At 49.1% G+C, this 14,607-nt stretch overlaps 1 protein-coding gene across 2 annotated transcripts; it reads left to right on the top strand.

The window, feature by feature from the left end:
• Positions 1-70: 70 nt before the first annotated feature.
• ERRFI1 (ERBB receptor feedback inhibitor 1) lies at positions 71-13,539 on the top strand. Of its 2 annotated transcripts, none has more exons than XM_053920404.2 (4): positions 71-225; positions 9,733-9,908; positions 10,021-10,094; positions 10,948-13,539. In XM_053920404.2, exons 2-4 carry the CDS (start codon positions 9,787-9,789, stop codon positions 12,126-12,128), a joined length of 1,377 nt encoding a protein of 458 aa, XP_053776379.1. In that variant the 5' UTR covers positions 71-225; positions 9,733-9,786; the 3' UTR covers positions 12,129-13,539. The 2 variants fall into 2 exon arrangements, with proteins under 2 accessions (XP_053776379.1, XP_053776378.1); XM_053920403.2 differs by having other exon boundaries at positions 10,018-10,094.
• Positions 13,540-14,607: the final 1,068 nt, after the last annotated feature.

Here is a 14,607-nt window from a genome sequence, read left to right as displayed (position 1 = left end):
GGCAGGGGGCGGAACCGTGACGTCACGCCCCGCCCACTAGCTATAAAGTCAGACGGCGGCGGCCCGGCGACGGCGGCCGAGTGCGAGAGGGGAGTGCGAACCGGGAGAGCGGCTGCGATCGGCCAGGCGCCTGCGCGGTGTCCGGGCCCCCGGAGCCCGCGGCGCTGAGCCAGCCGGGACGGACATGCGCGGGAGGGTGCCGTGGGGCAGCCGCGGCTCCGCGGGGTAAGGGGCCTGCGGGCTACGGGTGGGGAGGGCGGCGCCGCGCCCCCGCCGCTGTGGGTTGCGGGCGGCTCCGGACGCTGGGCGGGTCCCGGGGCGCGGTGAGGGTCGCCCGACGCGGAGCCTCCGCGGGACGAACGTGCGAAGGGAGGGCCGGCCCGGGCGGCGCGGCGGGGCCTGGGGGCGCCCCCGCCTCGCCGACCGCTCACCGGGCCCCCGGACGCTCCTCGGCCCTGAGACTCCTGCGGAGGGCACGGGGCTTCGGAGCGGCGAGCCGGGTTCTGCTCCCGCGGCTGGCGGGGGCCTCGCGCGCTCTGCTTGTCCACAATGGAGCTGCCTTCCCCTGGCGCGCACCGGGTGCCCATCAACCCTGTCCTGACAGCCGCGGTGGGCGATCGCTGCCCGCGCGCTGTCCCCTGCTCAGTCTTGGCGACCGTGGTCCTCTACAGTCGGTGTTCCTTAATTCATCCCGTAGCTCTGTGCCCTCTTCCTCTCCTAGGAACGTGATTCTGCTCTGAGCGTCCTAAATACTGCTTCACAAGGGAAGGAACTGCAGAATTCTCTGTTCTAAACGGGAACGCTCTTGGGTATTTCCCGGTGTACGTGTGTATTTATGTATATATCATAGTCTTAGTGCAAATGAGATGACTCCTCAACCATGATTGGTGCTGTATGGTGCTTGCTAAGTCTTTATTAGGGTTTCGTCATTGCTTGAAAGAAACCAGTCTCTTACCTGATAAAAAATATGAATAGATTGTTAGTCATAAACTTAAGTGCAGTCAGAATAGAGACTGTAGCTTTAAAAGAGATGTGTTGGTGACTTTAGGTACACCTGCAACACAGGTAGGGCAGGACTGGTTTCTAGGCAACTGTCAGGGGTGAAGGAAGGTGAGGTTAAAACGCTTTTTTTTCTTCTTGAGGACGAGTGTTCTGCAAAGTTTTAGGCTTTGGCAGATCTGTAAGAATGCAGTGGCCACGTGTTTGTTGAGGAGATTGAAACGTCTAAGCTCAGCATACCTCGTCTTACCTTTTAAAAACCTGCTTTTTTTTTTTTTTTTTTTGCATGCCTGTAATTACACAGTTTTAAGTGAAGTTGTATTTAAACGGATTAAAGACCAGCTAGGTACCCATTTCAGGGAATGACCAGATTTTAGTAAGACCAAAATAAAAGTTGGCTTCTTGTTAACATGCCGACTCTGTTTGTTACTAGTATGTTATCGACCAAGCTCTTTTTTTCTTTTTTTTAAGAGAATACATACAGGTTTTAGCGTGGACTTCACAGTCATCCCCCCTTCACACAGGTCCATTTTCAGCTGTGTTCCATGGGATATGTGCTAATAGGTGAGAGAGGTCTTGAACAAACAATTTATAAACTAACAAGTACTAGATTGTAAACCCCTTAAGGGCAGGAACTCTGCCTTGTATGGCTCCTGTCTTATGCACCCTTGCACAGAGTTAATGATTGATAAATAATTGCACGAACGCATATTTTACATTTTAAAGCTCAGCAGGATCTGAGCGGTCACTGATAAGGGTCGCAAGGCAAATCTGTTTTTTAATGACTGTTAGGAAATGTCCAAATCATTCATATGTTAATAGTAGGCAAAATTACTGTTTGAACAAATTGTTTATACTACTTCCAGCTCACAAAAGATACTGGTCAGTCTTTCTGTGAGATTTAATATACCATAGACTTGAGTTTTTGTGTGAAAACTGCTGCTTCTTGGCAGCTGAACCAGATAATAATTCCTTTCTGCTAATACTGATAGTAGCTTTTAAAAGCAAGTTGCTAAATTACAGGTACAATCGAACGTGCTTGAAACTGACCTGAATGTCTACATGCCATCAGGTTGCTTTAGAAAGGTGAGCAGAGGAGGGAGGAGGTGGTGCCAGGGTTAATTCCAGGAATTTGAATGTCATAGGCTCCCTCTACCAGAGAAACCACTCTTCTCGCAATCTAAATCAATTTGAATGGCTCCTTCATCCTCAGGGTTCTGTGGCATCGGCTGGTGCCCGCGTTTGCCCATGCTTTATAGAAGCTAATGAGTAACTCACTGGGCAAACAAAATGCAGTTGTGGCATCTGGGCATTGTTTGCAGAGAAACACACGCTTTGTGAAGGCAGAGAAAATGGGGGAGTTTCAGGGTTCTGACTGTAAGTTTACCAGAGAAGTTAGTTTAGAGGTAGGGAAAGTTGGTGTCGGCCTCAAACTTCAGAAAGGAAACAAAAGATTCTGTGACTTAGAGTCATGGTTGATACTTTAATCCAAGACCTAATACCAGCAGTTTTCAATTTTTTCATCTCATCGCACACATAAACTAAGTACTAAAATTCTGCCGCACACCAAAAATATATTTTTCCCAATCTGACCAAAAACTAGGTATAATTTTGATTCATTCACATGAGACCACTAGTGTTGTGTTGCCTGTAGTCAATTTTTTAAATTTGACAATCTAAGGGGAAAGAGGTCAGTCCCCCTGACTAAACAGTCAAGTATATTGAATGCTTTAAAAATTCTTGCAGCACACCGGTTGAAAATCGCTGCCTCACACCATAAAATTAGGCAATTACTAAAAGGCCGATGTGTACATTTTTAAAATATGGGTCCCTGGCTATTTGGACCAGGCCTTTTCAGCTCCAAAGTGTGCCACAGTTCAACAGAACACTACGGTTAAACAGAGGGGACCACAGGAAGATGAGAGTTAGGACAGCCCTGGCTGGTTGTGGCTCAGTGAATTGAGCACCGGCCTGCGAACAGAAGGGTCGCGGGTTCCATTCCCAGTCAGGGGCATGTGCCTGAGTTGCAGGCCAGGTCCCGGTAGGGGGCGCGTGAGATGCAACCACACACTGATGCTTCTCTCTCTAAAAATAAATAAATAAAATCTTTTTAAAAACCCTAAAAATTAAAAAGAAAAAAGAGAAGGCAGTGTCCAATAAGTCTTATTAAAAAGATCCACAGACTGGGAAACTCAACTAGATAGGTTGTCTGACGGAATACTATGGCCTGTGCACGGAATGTTCTTCTCCTAACTTTGTGGCTGCCGCCTTTCCCTCCTTGGGATCTTTATGTAACAAGTCACCTGAGGCCTTCCCTAACCACCTGTCGGAGGTGGCCGTGATGTGAAATTGTGGCTCTGACCGCTGTCACACTCATCACTAGACAGGCTTCAGCAGTTGGCAGCCGCGTCTCTTGCACCCAGCGTAGTATCTAGTCCAGACTAAGCATGTGATAACTATTTATGAAAGAACTTCATCCTTGCCCTGTAAGAATTTGTGAGCTAAACACTACAAATTGAGTTTTGTTTTTATCTCCAGCATTTCACGTAGCCATCCTTTGCATCAGTTTCCCCATTTATAAATAAGAATGTCGGGAGGAAAACGGGGCAGTGGCCTGAAAGGAAGCGGCTGTGGAAAGGAGAGGCAGTGAGAGTGTAGTGGGGAGAATGCTGGTTCCTGGGCAGAAGCGCCAACAGGAAGGTGCCACTTCATTTCCTCCACGTCTCTGAAATGGAGATTATAATCCCTGCCTCTTCTCACAGGGGTGTTGTGGGGATCAAGTGAGATAATGTGTTAGAAAGTGCTTTGTGATTTACCGAGGGCTTTGCAAATACCAGATGTCCTGTTATGAAATGCCTGCAGAGCCCCACAGTGGGACCCAGGCCTGAACTCGTACAATAGCAAAGGAGGCCTGGGGTGGAGAGAGTCACTAACCCCTTTCACCAGTAAAGACTGACCTGCAAAGTTGTGTCAAATAGGTCACTGCAGTGGATGGGGGGGTCGGGGGTGCCCACGTGTATCATTAAATATTGAGGGCTTCAAGAGAATTGTTTGAAGTAATTACAGAATATAAACGTAATACATTTTTAGAGGACAAAAAGGACAAATCTGCAACTAAGAACTTTTATAGGACAATCTGAGGGAGTTGAAGTAAAATAAGAACTTCTGTAGGCTAAGGGTTACCCAAGAAAAATGATCTCCAAGCCGCAAATCCCCAGAAAAGCCCGTCTGAACCCCCCACAACTTGAACACTGTCGTGGGTCAACGCGACAGGATGACGTGAAGTCATCCTGGCTTCATTGCCAAGGGCTTGAAGAGGTGACATGGTGGGGAGGCTTTGATACCAGGCTCCCTGGATTGTCTTGACCCCACTGCTTGCCAGACTCTCCCCAGACGTGACCTTGACCCAGTGAAGTACTGATCTCTGCCTCCAGGTCCTCACCTGTAAATGAGGGTGGTAACAGTAACCCATCTCCCTAGGGTTGTTGAGAGGATTAAATAAGTTAGTGTATAAATAAAGCACTTAGAACAGTGCCTGTCAGATAAGTGTCCAGTGTATTAGTTATTATTTTTACTGGTCTGATGTTCATTTGTAACAACCTAGAGCTACCCACTGGGTGACTGAAGTGCTCATTAAGTAAATTCGAAGTTTTAAAGATATGCTTCCCATCATTAGACCACCGTGCTTGTCGTCATTAAAATTAGAGTAGAATTTACACATCTCTTACAATTACAACTCTACTCCATGCATGTCTAAAAGGAGTAATGTTTTTCCACCCTCTGTGTGTTGCCCCGGATTAGAGTGCTCCGCAGGAGAAGGACAGAGGACCGGGTCTGCGCTGCCGCGCTGACATGGTGTCGCAGACCAAGTGAACCAAAAGGCTACTGATAACTGTGGTAGTTGAACGAACAGGTTTTGTTAGCTTGCCATTTCTTAATACTTAGCAAGAAAAGATCCTGAATTACTCAAGAAATTATGTCACTTAGGTTTGATTTTGACAGTCTGGAGATAAATTACTTCCCTCGTTGCCGCAGTGTCTCCCCCCACACACAGGTCGTCAAGTCCCAGGCTTGTTGAGGACGGGTGTCGTCCACACTGGGTCCAGCTATACTTCCATCTTTACCGAAACCATCAAGCTTAGCTTGGATTCGTTCAAGAGCATTTTACTTAGTTTTACTGACATAACATAAGCTCTTAAAAAGTCACCTGTGTTTTTATTTTTTTTTTAAGATTTTATTTATTTTTAGAGAGAGGGGAAGGGAGGGAGAGAAACATCCATCAGTTGCCTCTCACACATCCCCAATTGGAGACCTGGCCTGCAGCCCAGACATGTGCCCTGGCTGGGAATCGAACCAGTGACCATTGGTTCACAGGCCGGCGGCACTCAATCCACTGAGCCACACCAACCAGGGCTAAAAGTCACTGTGCTTTTAATGTGAAGGCTGTTTATACTCTTCCCAGTGGCAGGGTGCAGCGAAGGAAATATCCCTAACTTGCTTGCCCCTCTTTCCTCTTCCCCAAATCATAGCTATTAAAAACCCTGGGAAGAACCCTGAATTGAGGCCTTGATTTTGAAGTCTTTTGCTTTTAGTAAATAATAACTTACATAAACCCTGAGTATGTAGATGAACATCAAATCAGTGCATTTTGTTATATTATTAATAAAGGTTACAATTCTATGAAAGAGCTCAACTGAACATTCGGTGTGTCGAATGGCTTGGCTGCTAGTGCTTTAGACACAACTCCTAATAAAAACGATGGGGTTTTGTGGGGCTTTTCCAAAGGTGATTACTTACAGATTTTCAAAGGAAAGATAAACACGCTGGTGTAAATTGACTTGGGGAGGATCTAAAATCATGGGATTTGTCACATTCTTAAATCAGTTTCTTTTTATACATTTTGCCTCTAAATGTACCGTTTTTTTCGGACTATAAGACACACCGGACCATAAGATGCACCTAGGTTTTAGAGGAGGAAAACAGGAAAAAAAACCCGCTCCACGACTGTCTCCCCACCCCCACCCCCGCCGGCCCCCAGTGAGCCAGGTAAGCTACATTCGGACTATGAGACACACCCCCCATTTTCCTCCCAAATTTGGGGGGGGTGCGTCTTACAGTATGAAAAACACGGTAATTACCTTATATGTCCTTGGGTATGGGAATAGTTATGTAGGTAATTGTTAAATGCAGCTGAAAAGACCATTTATCACCCTGAATAAACAGAAATCAGGTTCTAAAACCAGACTGAAAGAAGGAAATTACATCACACTTTTGCATAAGGAAGCACTGGGCAGAGCTGGATGAGCAGAGTGACAAAAATGTGCCCCTCCCCCTCTTGTGGGCTGCTGCTGAGGTTTATTCATGAGATCTGGTGGCCAGGTAAGCAGATCTAGGTTATTGTCTTAAGGTAGCCTGGGTTTTTCAGTTTCAAAGAGACTGTCCTCAAAGTAAAGGCCTGTGATTTCACCTTAATAAAGAACGTGCAATGTGCTCACTGGTGTAGCTTTTTTGTTTTGTTGGGGTTTTTTTAACAGCAAAAACACAGTAGATGCCTTATAATCCAGCAGAAATAATGTGTAAGAGAAGGGGAAGTGAAGTACTCCCCTGATTGCCTTAAGTGAATACACAGCAAGAGAATCCAATTTAGAAAGCCACATTGTAACCATTTAAGCTTACAGTTTTTACCCAGTCTGCAAACTGTCCACTTTAGGTTTTGGAAATGAATTTGAGGAAAATTGAGTGCTACATATCCTAAACGTTTTCCTTACAGTCCTTTGCTTTTTCCCTTAGTTCTTCGCTTTGCTGATTTACATTACATGTGAACTTTCACGTAGTTACTTTAAAAAAAAAATGAGATGAACCTTTTTGCAATATCCATTTAGTAACTATTAGAAATGAATGATGCCAGGCCTTCCAGGGAAAACCAGGCCCTGTCCTAGAAGGTTTGGAGGATGGGAAGCTAAGGGGGTACTGCACATAGCCAGCGGGACGGCTGGCTCTGCTCCCTCGTGGAGAAGTGGGCTAGGAGCTGGCCCTCAAGAAGCTGAATTCTGACAGATTTGAGGGGAAGAGAAGCGAGTGCTGGACAAAGGTAGATGGGGCCTTGTGGAGGCCCTGGTGCCAGGCGGAGGCGCTCTGGGTCAGAAGATCTTAAGCAGATCTTCACTTGGGCTGGAGTCAGGACCGCTGACCAGGACCAGCGAGCAGAAGGAAGGGGGGCCTGAGAGACCGTGCAGACAGGGCCTGTGGAGCTCCGTCACTGAACTCTGTGGGCTGTAGTGCAGGTTTAAAGCGGTGCCTCTAGAAAGTGTGACCCTCCTAGACCCTGAACTGGTTTGGGAAGGGAGGAAGGGTGCTGGGGGGTGCCAGAGGACCCCCCTAAGCGCAGACAACCAGCACATGATGGGAGATGCTGCGTGGAAGCCTGAGCCAGGGCCGGGGTCAAGATTCAGGACTGACTGTGCCGCCGAAGCTGTATAGTGGGTCAAAACTGGGGCGGGGTGGGGCAGCGAAAGGCTCTAAAAGGACCACCTCAGGAAACATTGTTTCAAAGAGTATTTTCCCCCCTTGAATGAAAAAACATTCATGTGATGTTTAACAAGAAGTAGTTCACATCTGGGATTGGAATTTAACTGCACTTTTAACACACTTAAAAGACTAAAGATCAGTTCATGAATTTTAGAGAAGTTATTATGCCTAAGGTTATTTAGATCCTGGTCTGTACCACGCTGCCTGGATTAATTAACTAACATTGGCTTTCGTATCTGCATTTCACAACAGTCCCGTCTTGTACTTACAGGTACTGATTTTCCTAAGAGGTATATTTTTGCTACTGTCTTCCTAATTGATTGTGAGGCAGAGCTGGTTTCGCAGTTAGAAGGAAGCCGCAGCGTTACATCGGCTTGAGCAGTGTTTTCCTTTCAACCCCAGGCCGACCCCATGGATCAGTGCCCCCGCCCCCGCCCCCACTCCAGCAGCAGGCACAGTGAATACTGAGACTTTTGAGAGTGGTGTAAAAGCATTTCGGATGGTTTCATAACCTCAGTTTACCTGCCATCTGAGGTACACACGGGAAAGGTTTGTTTCCAAGCCCACGGCAGGTTGCCCTCTCTGAGTCTACAGTCATGTTTTCCACAAGAAGAGAACATAAACTCACACTGCCCTCCTCGCTTCTCGGTGCAGGCAAGTAGGAAGTTCCGACGAGTTTCATAACGTGGCCCATTCACAATTCCCCATTGAAACGGAGAGGCAGGTCACCTTCTATGAATACACAAAGACACCATTGTGGCCAGAAGTGAGCTGGCTCCGTGAACACAATTCTTTTCAGACTAAAACAATTTTTTTCTTAAGAAAGCTAACAAGTAGGTGATGGAAACAATGAATAAAAAATAACTTTTTCTAGAACATGTAAATAATTTTAAGGGACCACTGAAACGTAAGCCTAGAAGTGAGGCGGTCCCCGCAGCGGCGACCGTGGGGTGGCCGGCCAGTCTGTGGAAGGCCCCGATAGATGGCAACAGGAGGCCGCACGCAGGCGCTGCTAGCGCTCACTGGCCTGCAGGCAGGTGGGGGCTGGGCCCCGGGGTCCCCACGGCACTTGCCTATAATCTGCATGAACAGTCTTCAGACGTGCACTCCCTCCTGTCTGCGGCCCATCCCGCGGGTGCAGGTCCACTCCCTGCGGCCCCTTGGGGGCTCGAGGGGTGCCCAGCACACAGCCTCTCCGAGCTCCCAGGCTCATAGGAGGTGACAGACTTGTTTCTAAAACAAATGACCTGTGCTCCCCTGCCCTCACCCCAGTCCTCCGCACACCAGCTCACACACATTGGTGAGACTAAGTGTTCCAAAGTCTGCGCACCTGGAAAGGGGTCATTGTTACACACATAGATGACAGATTATGTCCTAAATGTGTTCTAAGCCTGACACAGATGCCAGTTAACGTTGGCATTGATGCTCAGTGGCGAATAAAGGTGAAATTAGAAAGAGGCTCTGGGGACTCCGGGCCGGTACCCGCTGTCGAGGGAGGGGGCTCCTAAAGTTGAGGATCAGTAGATCAAGGAAAGGGTGCTTCCTTGCCCCTGTCACCCATGCCTCGCAGCTGGCATGTCAGCGGGGAATGTGAAGAATGCACCTTTATGTGTGTCTGAAAGGGAAGAGGAAGCTGTCCCAGGCCGCCACCAAAGCCAGTCACCTCGCAGAAATCAGTATCTTCCTATATTCCTTTACTCGTGAACAAGTAATCACTGGAGAATTGTCTTCCTGAGGCCACCCCTGAAATGCAGAATCCAGATAAATGTCGGCTGTGGGCTGACGAGGTGCCAGCTGTAGAGTCTGTCATCTGCTGGAGGCGTCGGGTTTTCGTGAACAGGAGCCCGCGGTAGAGGCCACAGGGACTTCTGAAGGCTGGGTGTGGGCGGTGAGAGACGGCCAGCGGGGCTGTTGTCAACTGTGGGCCCTGGCATGAGGGGGTCTGCTGTCTCTGGCCACAGGTTATTTCTCAGTTTGCTCAAAACATTGCAAGTCTTGGATCAGGACTTTGGGGAAAAAATTACTTTTAACACCTACATTTCAGTACCCTCACCAGAAGTACAAATGAATGTAAAAATGTCAGAATTAAGCGCAAGTCTGTAACTAAGTTTTTCCACTCAGCATCCCGGAGATTCTCTAGTATTAGCTGGTGATGGGTATTTCTGAATGGTTCCTGTACCCTCTCATCCCTCTCTGTCCCCCTAGGGACCAAAAGCTGCTGGCTGACTGACAGAGTCCGAGGGTCCCAGTGTGAGCACGATGTCAACCGCAGGAGTTGCTGCCCAGGAGATTCGAGTCCCGTTGAAAACTGGGCTTCTGCATGATGGGCAGGCCATGGGGAACTTGAACACCTGCTGGGGCAGTCGCAGGGAGTTTGAAAAGTAAGTGTGAGACATGATGCCTTGGACTCTCTCGGGGTGCGAGAAGAAAGTGAGTGGGAGAGGCTGATCACTACTTGTTTCTGACCAAGATGTCTTTGTTTTATTTCAGTAGCTTTTTAAACATTGACCCAATAACCATGGCCTACAGTCTGAAGTCCACTGCTCAGGCGCACCTGACGTCTCTCGGTATGTGTCCTGCAGATCCGGGCATTGGCCGGGAGAGGGAGGGGCATCCAGCTGTTCGCTTGTCCCCCAGCACTGCTTTTTAAAAGGAGGATACAACCCGAGCTCCTCCAACAACAGTCTGACCCCTAGTGGCAACACACTCTGAAGATACCCTGTTCTTCCCGGACTGTTGTCCCTGCTCCGAGTCACTGATTCCCAACCAGATCTGTCTGTGGAAGTTCAAGAATTAAGTTCTAATCCCAGCCACGATACACACGTAACTTTTAGAATCCTTGGGTGAGGCCTCCCATCTTTCTTACTTGTATTGAATGCCTGTTCAAAAGTGATCAAGGAGTAAAAATGATGATAAGACCCTAGAGAGGTAGGTTAGACACCATGTATGTAGTACTTGTAATGTGAACAGTATGTGCCTTAGATTTTTGCAGGCAAGTCCCCTGACTCCAGTACTGCCCTGGTGCTGACCGGGAGGGCTTCGTCTTATCTCACGCAGGCCCTGCGCACTGGGCACGGTCACATCTCGTAGATGACCGGGCTGCCGTAGTGTGGTATTCACGTAAATTATATGCTATTCATCTTCTGTGAATTTTGCACACGTCACAAAACCTGCCAGAGAGGTGTGGGTGTGTGCGTGCACATGTCCGGGGGAGAGAGAAGAGATAATTTGTCCTTTGAACCAGACCCTGTGTGTTAACAATCTTCTGGGCTCTAATTGCACCCGTGGCGGTTGCACGGGTGGCCTCAGGGTGACGGCGGCTGCAGTTGAGGCAGCAGCCCTGGGAGCCCAGGCAGCCGGGCTGTCCTCACACAGGGGAGGGCCTCGCTGGTCCTTTATTCACCTTCCCGTTCTTTCCAGGGCACCCCGCGACATCTGCTACGACCAACGGCCACCGCCTTGCAGAGCAGGCCACCTCTCAGAAGTCCGCCCTGCCCCCTCTTACTCTTCCCACAAGTGAAAAGTTGGGACCCCATGATGAAGATCAAGTTGTAGGTGGTTTTAAGAAACTCTCAGTAAATGGGGGGTGTGCTCCCACCCCCCCGCTCACACCCATGAAGAACAGCCTGTCCCCTTTCCCCTACCCGGCGCTGGAGCGGGGCTCCAGGCCCCTCCCCCCACTGCCCATCTCGGAAGGCCCCTCTCTGGACGACACAGATTGTGAGGTGGAGTTTTTCACCTGCTCCGACACAGACTTGCTTTTGGAAGACTGCACGCCTTCTGAGTTCAAGTACAGCGTCCCTGGCAGGCGGAGCTTCCGTGGGTGTGGCCAGATCAACTATGCCTATTTTGACACCCCAACTGTCTCCGTCGTGGATCTCAGCCAGGCACCCGACCAAAACACGGGGGGGCAGCACTCAGACCCCCCTCCACCTCAGAGCCACCGAAGGTTAAGAAGGTCCCATTCGGGACCAGCTGGATCCTTCAACAAGCCAGCCATAAAGGTACACAGCTACGTACACAGAGCTTCTCCAAACTCCGATGAAGACAAACCTGAGGTCCCCCCCAGGGTCCCCATACCTCCGAGGCCCGTGAAGCCAGATTACAGAAGGTGGTCGGCCGAGGTGACTTCCAGCACCTACAGCGATGAAGACAGGCCTCCCAAAGTGCCACCAAGAGAACCTCTGTCCCGGAGCAACTCCCGCACACCGAGCCCCAAAAGCCTTCCATCTTACCTCAACGGGGTCATGCCCCCGACACAGAGCTTTGCCCCTGACCCCAAGTACGTCAGCAGCAAAGCTCTGCAAAGACAGAACAGTGAAGGGTCTGCCGGCAGGGTTCCCTGCATCCTGCCCATTATTGAGAATGGGAAGAAGGTTAGCTCCACACACTATTACCTACTACCTGAGAGACCGCCGTACCTGGACAAATATGAAAAGTTTTTTAGGGAAGCAGAAGAAGCAAATGCAAGCACCCCGATGCAGCCCTTACCTGCCGACGTTAGTGTCGGCTCAGCCACAGAAAAGCTGGACCCAAAGCCCAGAGCGGATCTGGGCGGCCACGGGAAGCGGAAGCACTCGTCCTACGTGGTCTCGCCCTAGGCTCCAGCTCGAGGTCCAGCAGAGATTCAGCGGGAGCAAAGGTCCTCAAGCATTTTCCCGGCTTGCCCGAGGTTCACGGGAAAACGTTCTAGGCTGTGGAACAAACTGTTGAACTCTGAGAAGAGAGAGGCTGAGAGGTGCCGTCGTGCTGGGGACCCGGTTTGCCAGCGCTGGAGCGAAGTCTGTCCAAGTGCACAGAGATGTGGTGGGCAGGGCGGGGCGCTACGCACGTGTACATCATAGACTTACATGTAAACAGGTGGTGTAGCCGTAGACCAAGTAGCAGGTTAACCAGCTAGTTACTCCCGTAGAGTAATATATATTCAGAACAGTGAGAACTCACACTGGAGAAGGACTCCAGACAGACTGAAAATTGAGCACGTGGAAGAAAACACAGTATTTAGATCAGAATCCTAAAAATTATTTTTGCTTAGTAGTAAGTTTGAAGATTTCTGGCTCTTCGGTCTGTTGTATCTTGTTTGATTTATTTTTGTAAGCAGTCTTTTCCTGGGGCGCAGGGTGTGTGTGCTTTCTGTGGCTGTACCCCACTAGTTGAAGAGTCCCACATGCTTCCAGGTTTCGCATCCCGTGTCGCTGAGGGCAGGGCTGGCAGTGTATTTGGCAACTGCATTCTCACCCATACACGTCTCACATCTTGGAAAATGAGAAGATAGTGCAGCGTTTTCCTCACGATTCCCGCTTCATCACACCCATTGAAACGGCCCATTGTCGCACGTGCCTCACGGAGACAGTGGGACACGTGGACTCGAAAGGCAGACTTCACCAGGGCTCGGGATGCCACTTTTAAGCAATAATGAAACACTTAGCTATGTGATTGAGAGTTACTGTGTGGGGATGTGTGGTGGGTTTTTTTTTTTTTTTTTTAACTATTAATAAACAAATACAACACAAGCTGGCCTTGTGTTGCAGGTTCCTACTCAGTATTTCCTGAGGATTGTTTGCTTTTTAAGTAAAACACTTCTGACCAAGAGCGCAATGTATGTCTTACTACCAGAGGTCACATCAGCATCTTTCTGCTCTTCAATCTCACGGCCGGCTGCTTCACTTCACTCACCGAGACACACAGCTCCGCTCCCACTGCCACGGCTCAGCCGTGTCCGTCTCGCGTAGTGAGGCACACAGAGAAGGTGCTCGCTAACGCAGGTGCGTGGCTGCGACAGTCTCGCAACAGTTAAACAGGCTGTTTACGGTTTAAGCTGCTGAGTGATTATTTGAGCTATTTAAAGCTATATTTTAGTCTGAACTAAATGAAGGTTAAAACATGCTTTAGAAAAATGCACTGATTTCTGCATTATGTGTACAGTATTGGACAAAGGATTTTATTCATTTTTGTTGCATTATTTTGAATATTGTCTTTTCATTTTAATAAAGTTATACTACTTATTTATGATACCGTTAGTAATGTTTCTTGCCTAAACTCTCACCAAATCTATGTCCAGCAATTTGACATCACCAGTTTTAAGCACAAGGGAAGATTTAATGTATTATTGAAACTTACTGTCATTCCCTAAAATGACAGATAATTTGAGCAATTTGTATTTAAATATTATACAAGCACACAGTGAAAATGAGCTGTTTGTGTTTACCTTTCGTGAAAAAGTGAGCTTGAACTGATGCCACATTACTATCAAAATAGGTGTCGTTGGGGAGGGGTGCCCCTTCCAGGGGGCGGGAATGGAGAAACCAGCCCTGACAGACTTGGTGTGACTCATGTCTGAGACTAGGTCAGGACGACTCAGTCTGTGACAGGCCACTGAGGATTCCCGCTTGTCCCAGCATCACGGAGAGGGTGGTCCCCCTGGCAGCTGCGGGTGCAGGCAGAAACCGGAAGGCTGGGCAGGCATCTCTGCCCTCCCTCTGCCTGCTCTCCACACTCCCAGGCTCCTGGGCTCCTGGGTGAAGGTGGGGAGGTGGGGTCCTCCAGGACCTGAACTGAGCACCTACATGTGCTGGAACCCTCCAGGTCCCCAGTGAGGACTCGAGGACCAAAGGTCTGGGCTGAAAGTCCAAGCCCACCTCCCTCCTGTGCGGTGAGCAGACTTAAAAACAGAGGTGCCTCAGTTTTCTCATTGGTAAGATGGGGGAGGGGTGATACCTATGACAGCACACTGTCAGTGACAACTGTGAATGAGCCACAGTAACTACACAGTGGACTATTGGGGTCATCTGCCCCTCGAATCACTCTGAAACTTGGGTGTGGCTTCTGGCCTGTCCCAGGTGTGGAGGGAGCCTGGGGAGCTCGCTCGGGGGATGTTTGTTGAATGCCAACCGCACGCTGGACCCTGGGAGAAGAGGCACGTGTCTGCCCTGATGGCATTGAAAAGTAGTCCACAGTTACAATGTGTAGTAAATGCTACAAAGGAATGAGCAGTGACAGTGACAAAGGGGCCCGTCGTTCTCTGAGGTGTAAGATTTGAAGGGCTAGAGTCCACGCTGAAGGTGGGGAGTGAATAACGGG

This window comes from Desmodus rotundus, chromosome 3 (genome assembly GCF_022682495.2).
Source record: "Desmodus rotundus isolate HL8 chromosome 3, HLdesRot8A.1, whole genome shotgun sequence".
Classification (NCBI taxonomy): Eukaryota; Metazoa; Chordata; class Mammalia; order Chiroptera; family Phyllostomidae; genus Desmodus; species Desmodus rotundus.
Note: the sequence above shows the minus strand (reverse complement) of the source record. Positions and strands in the feature narration are given on the sequence as shown.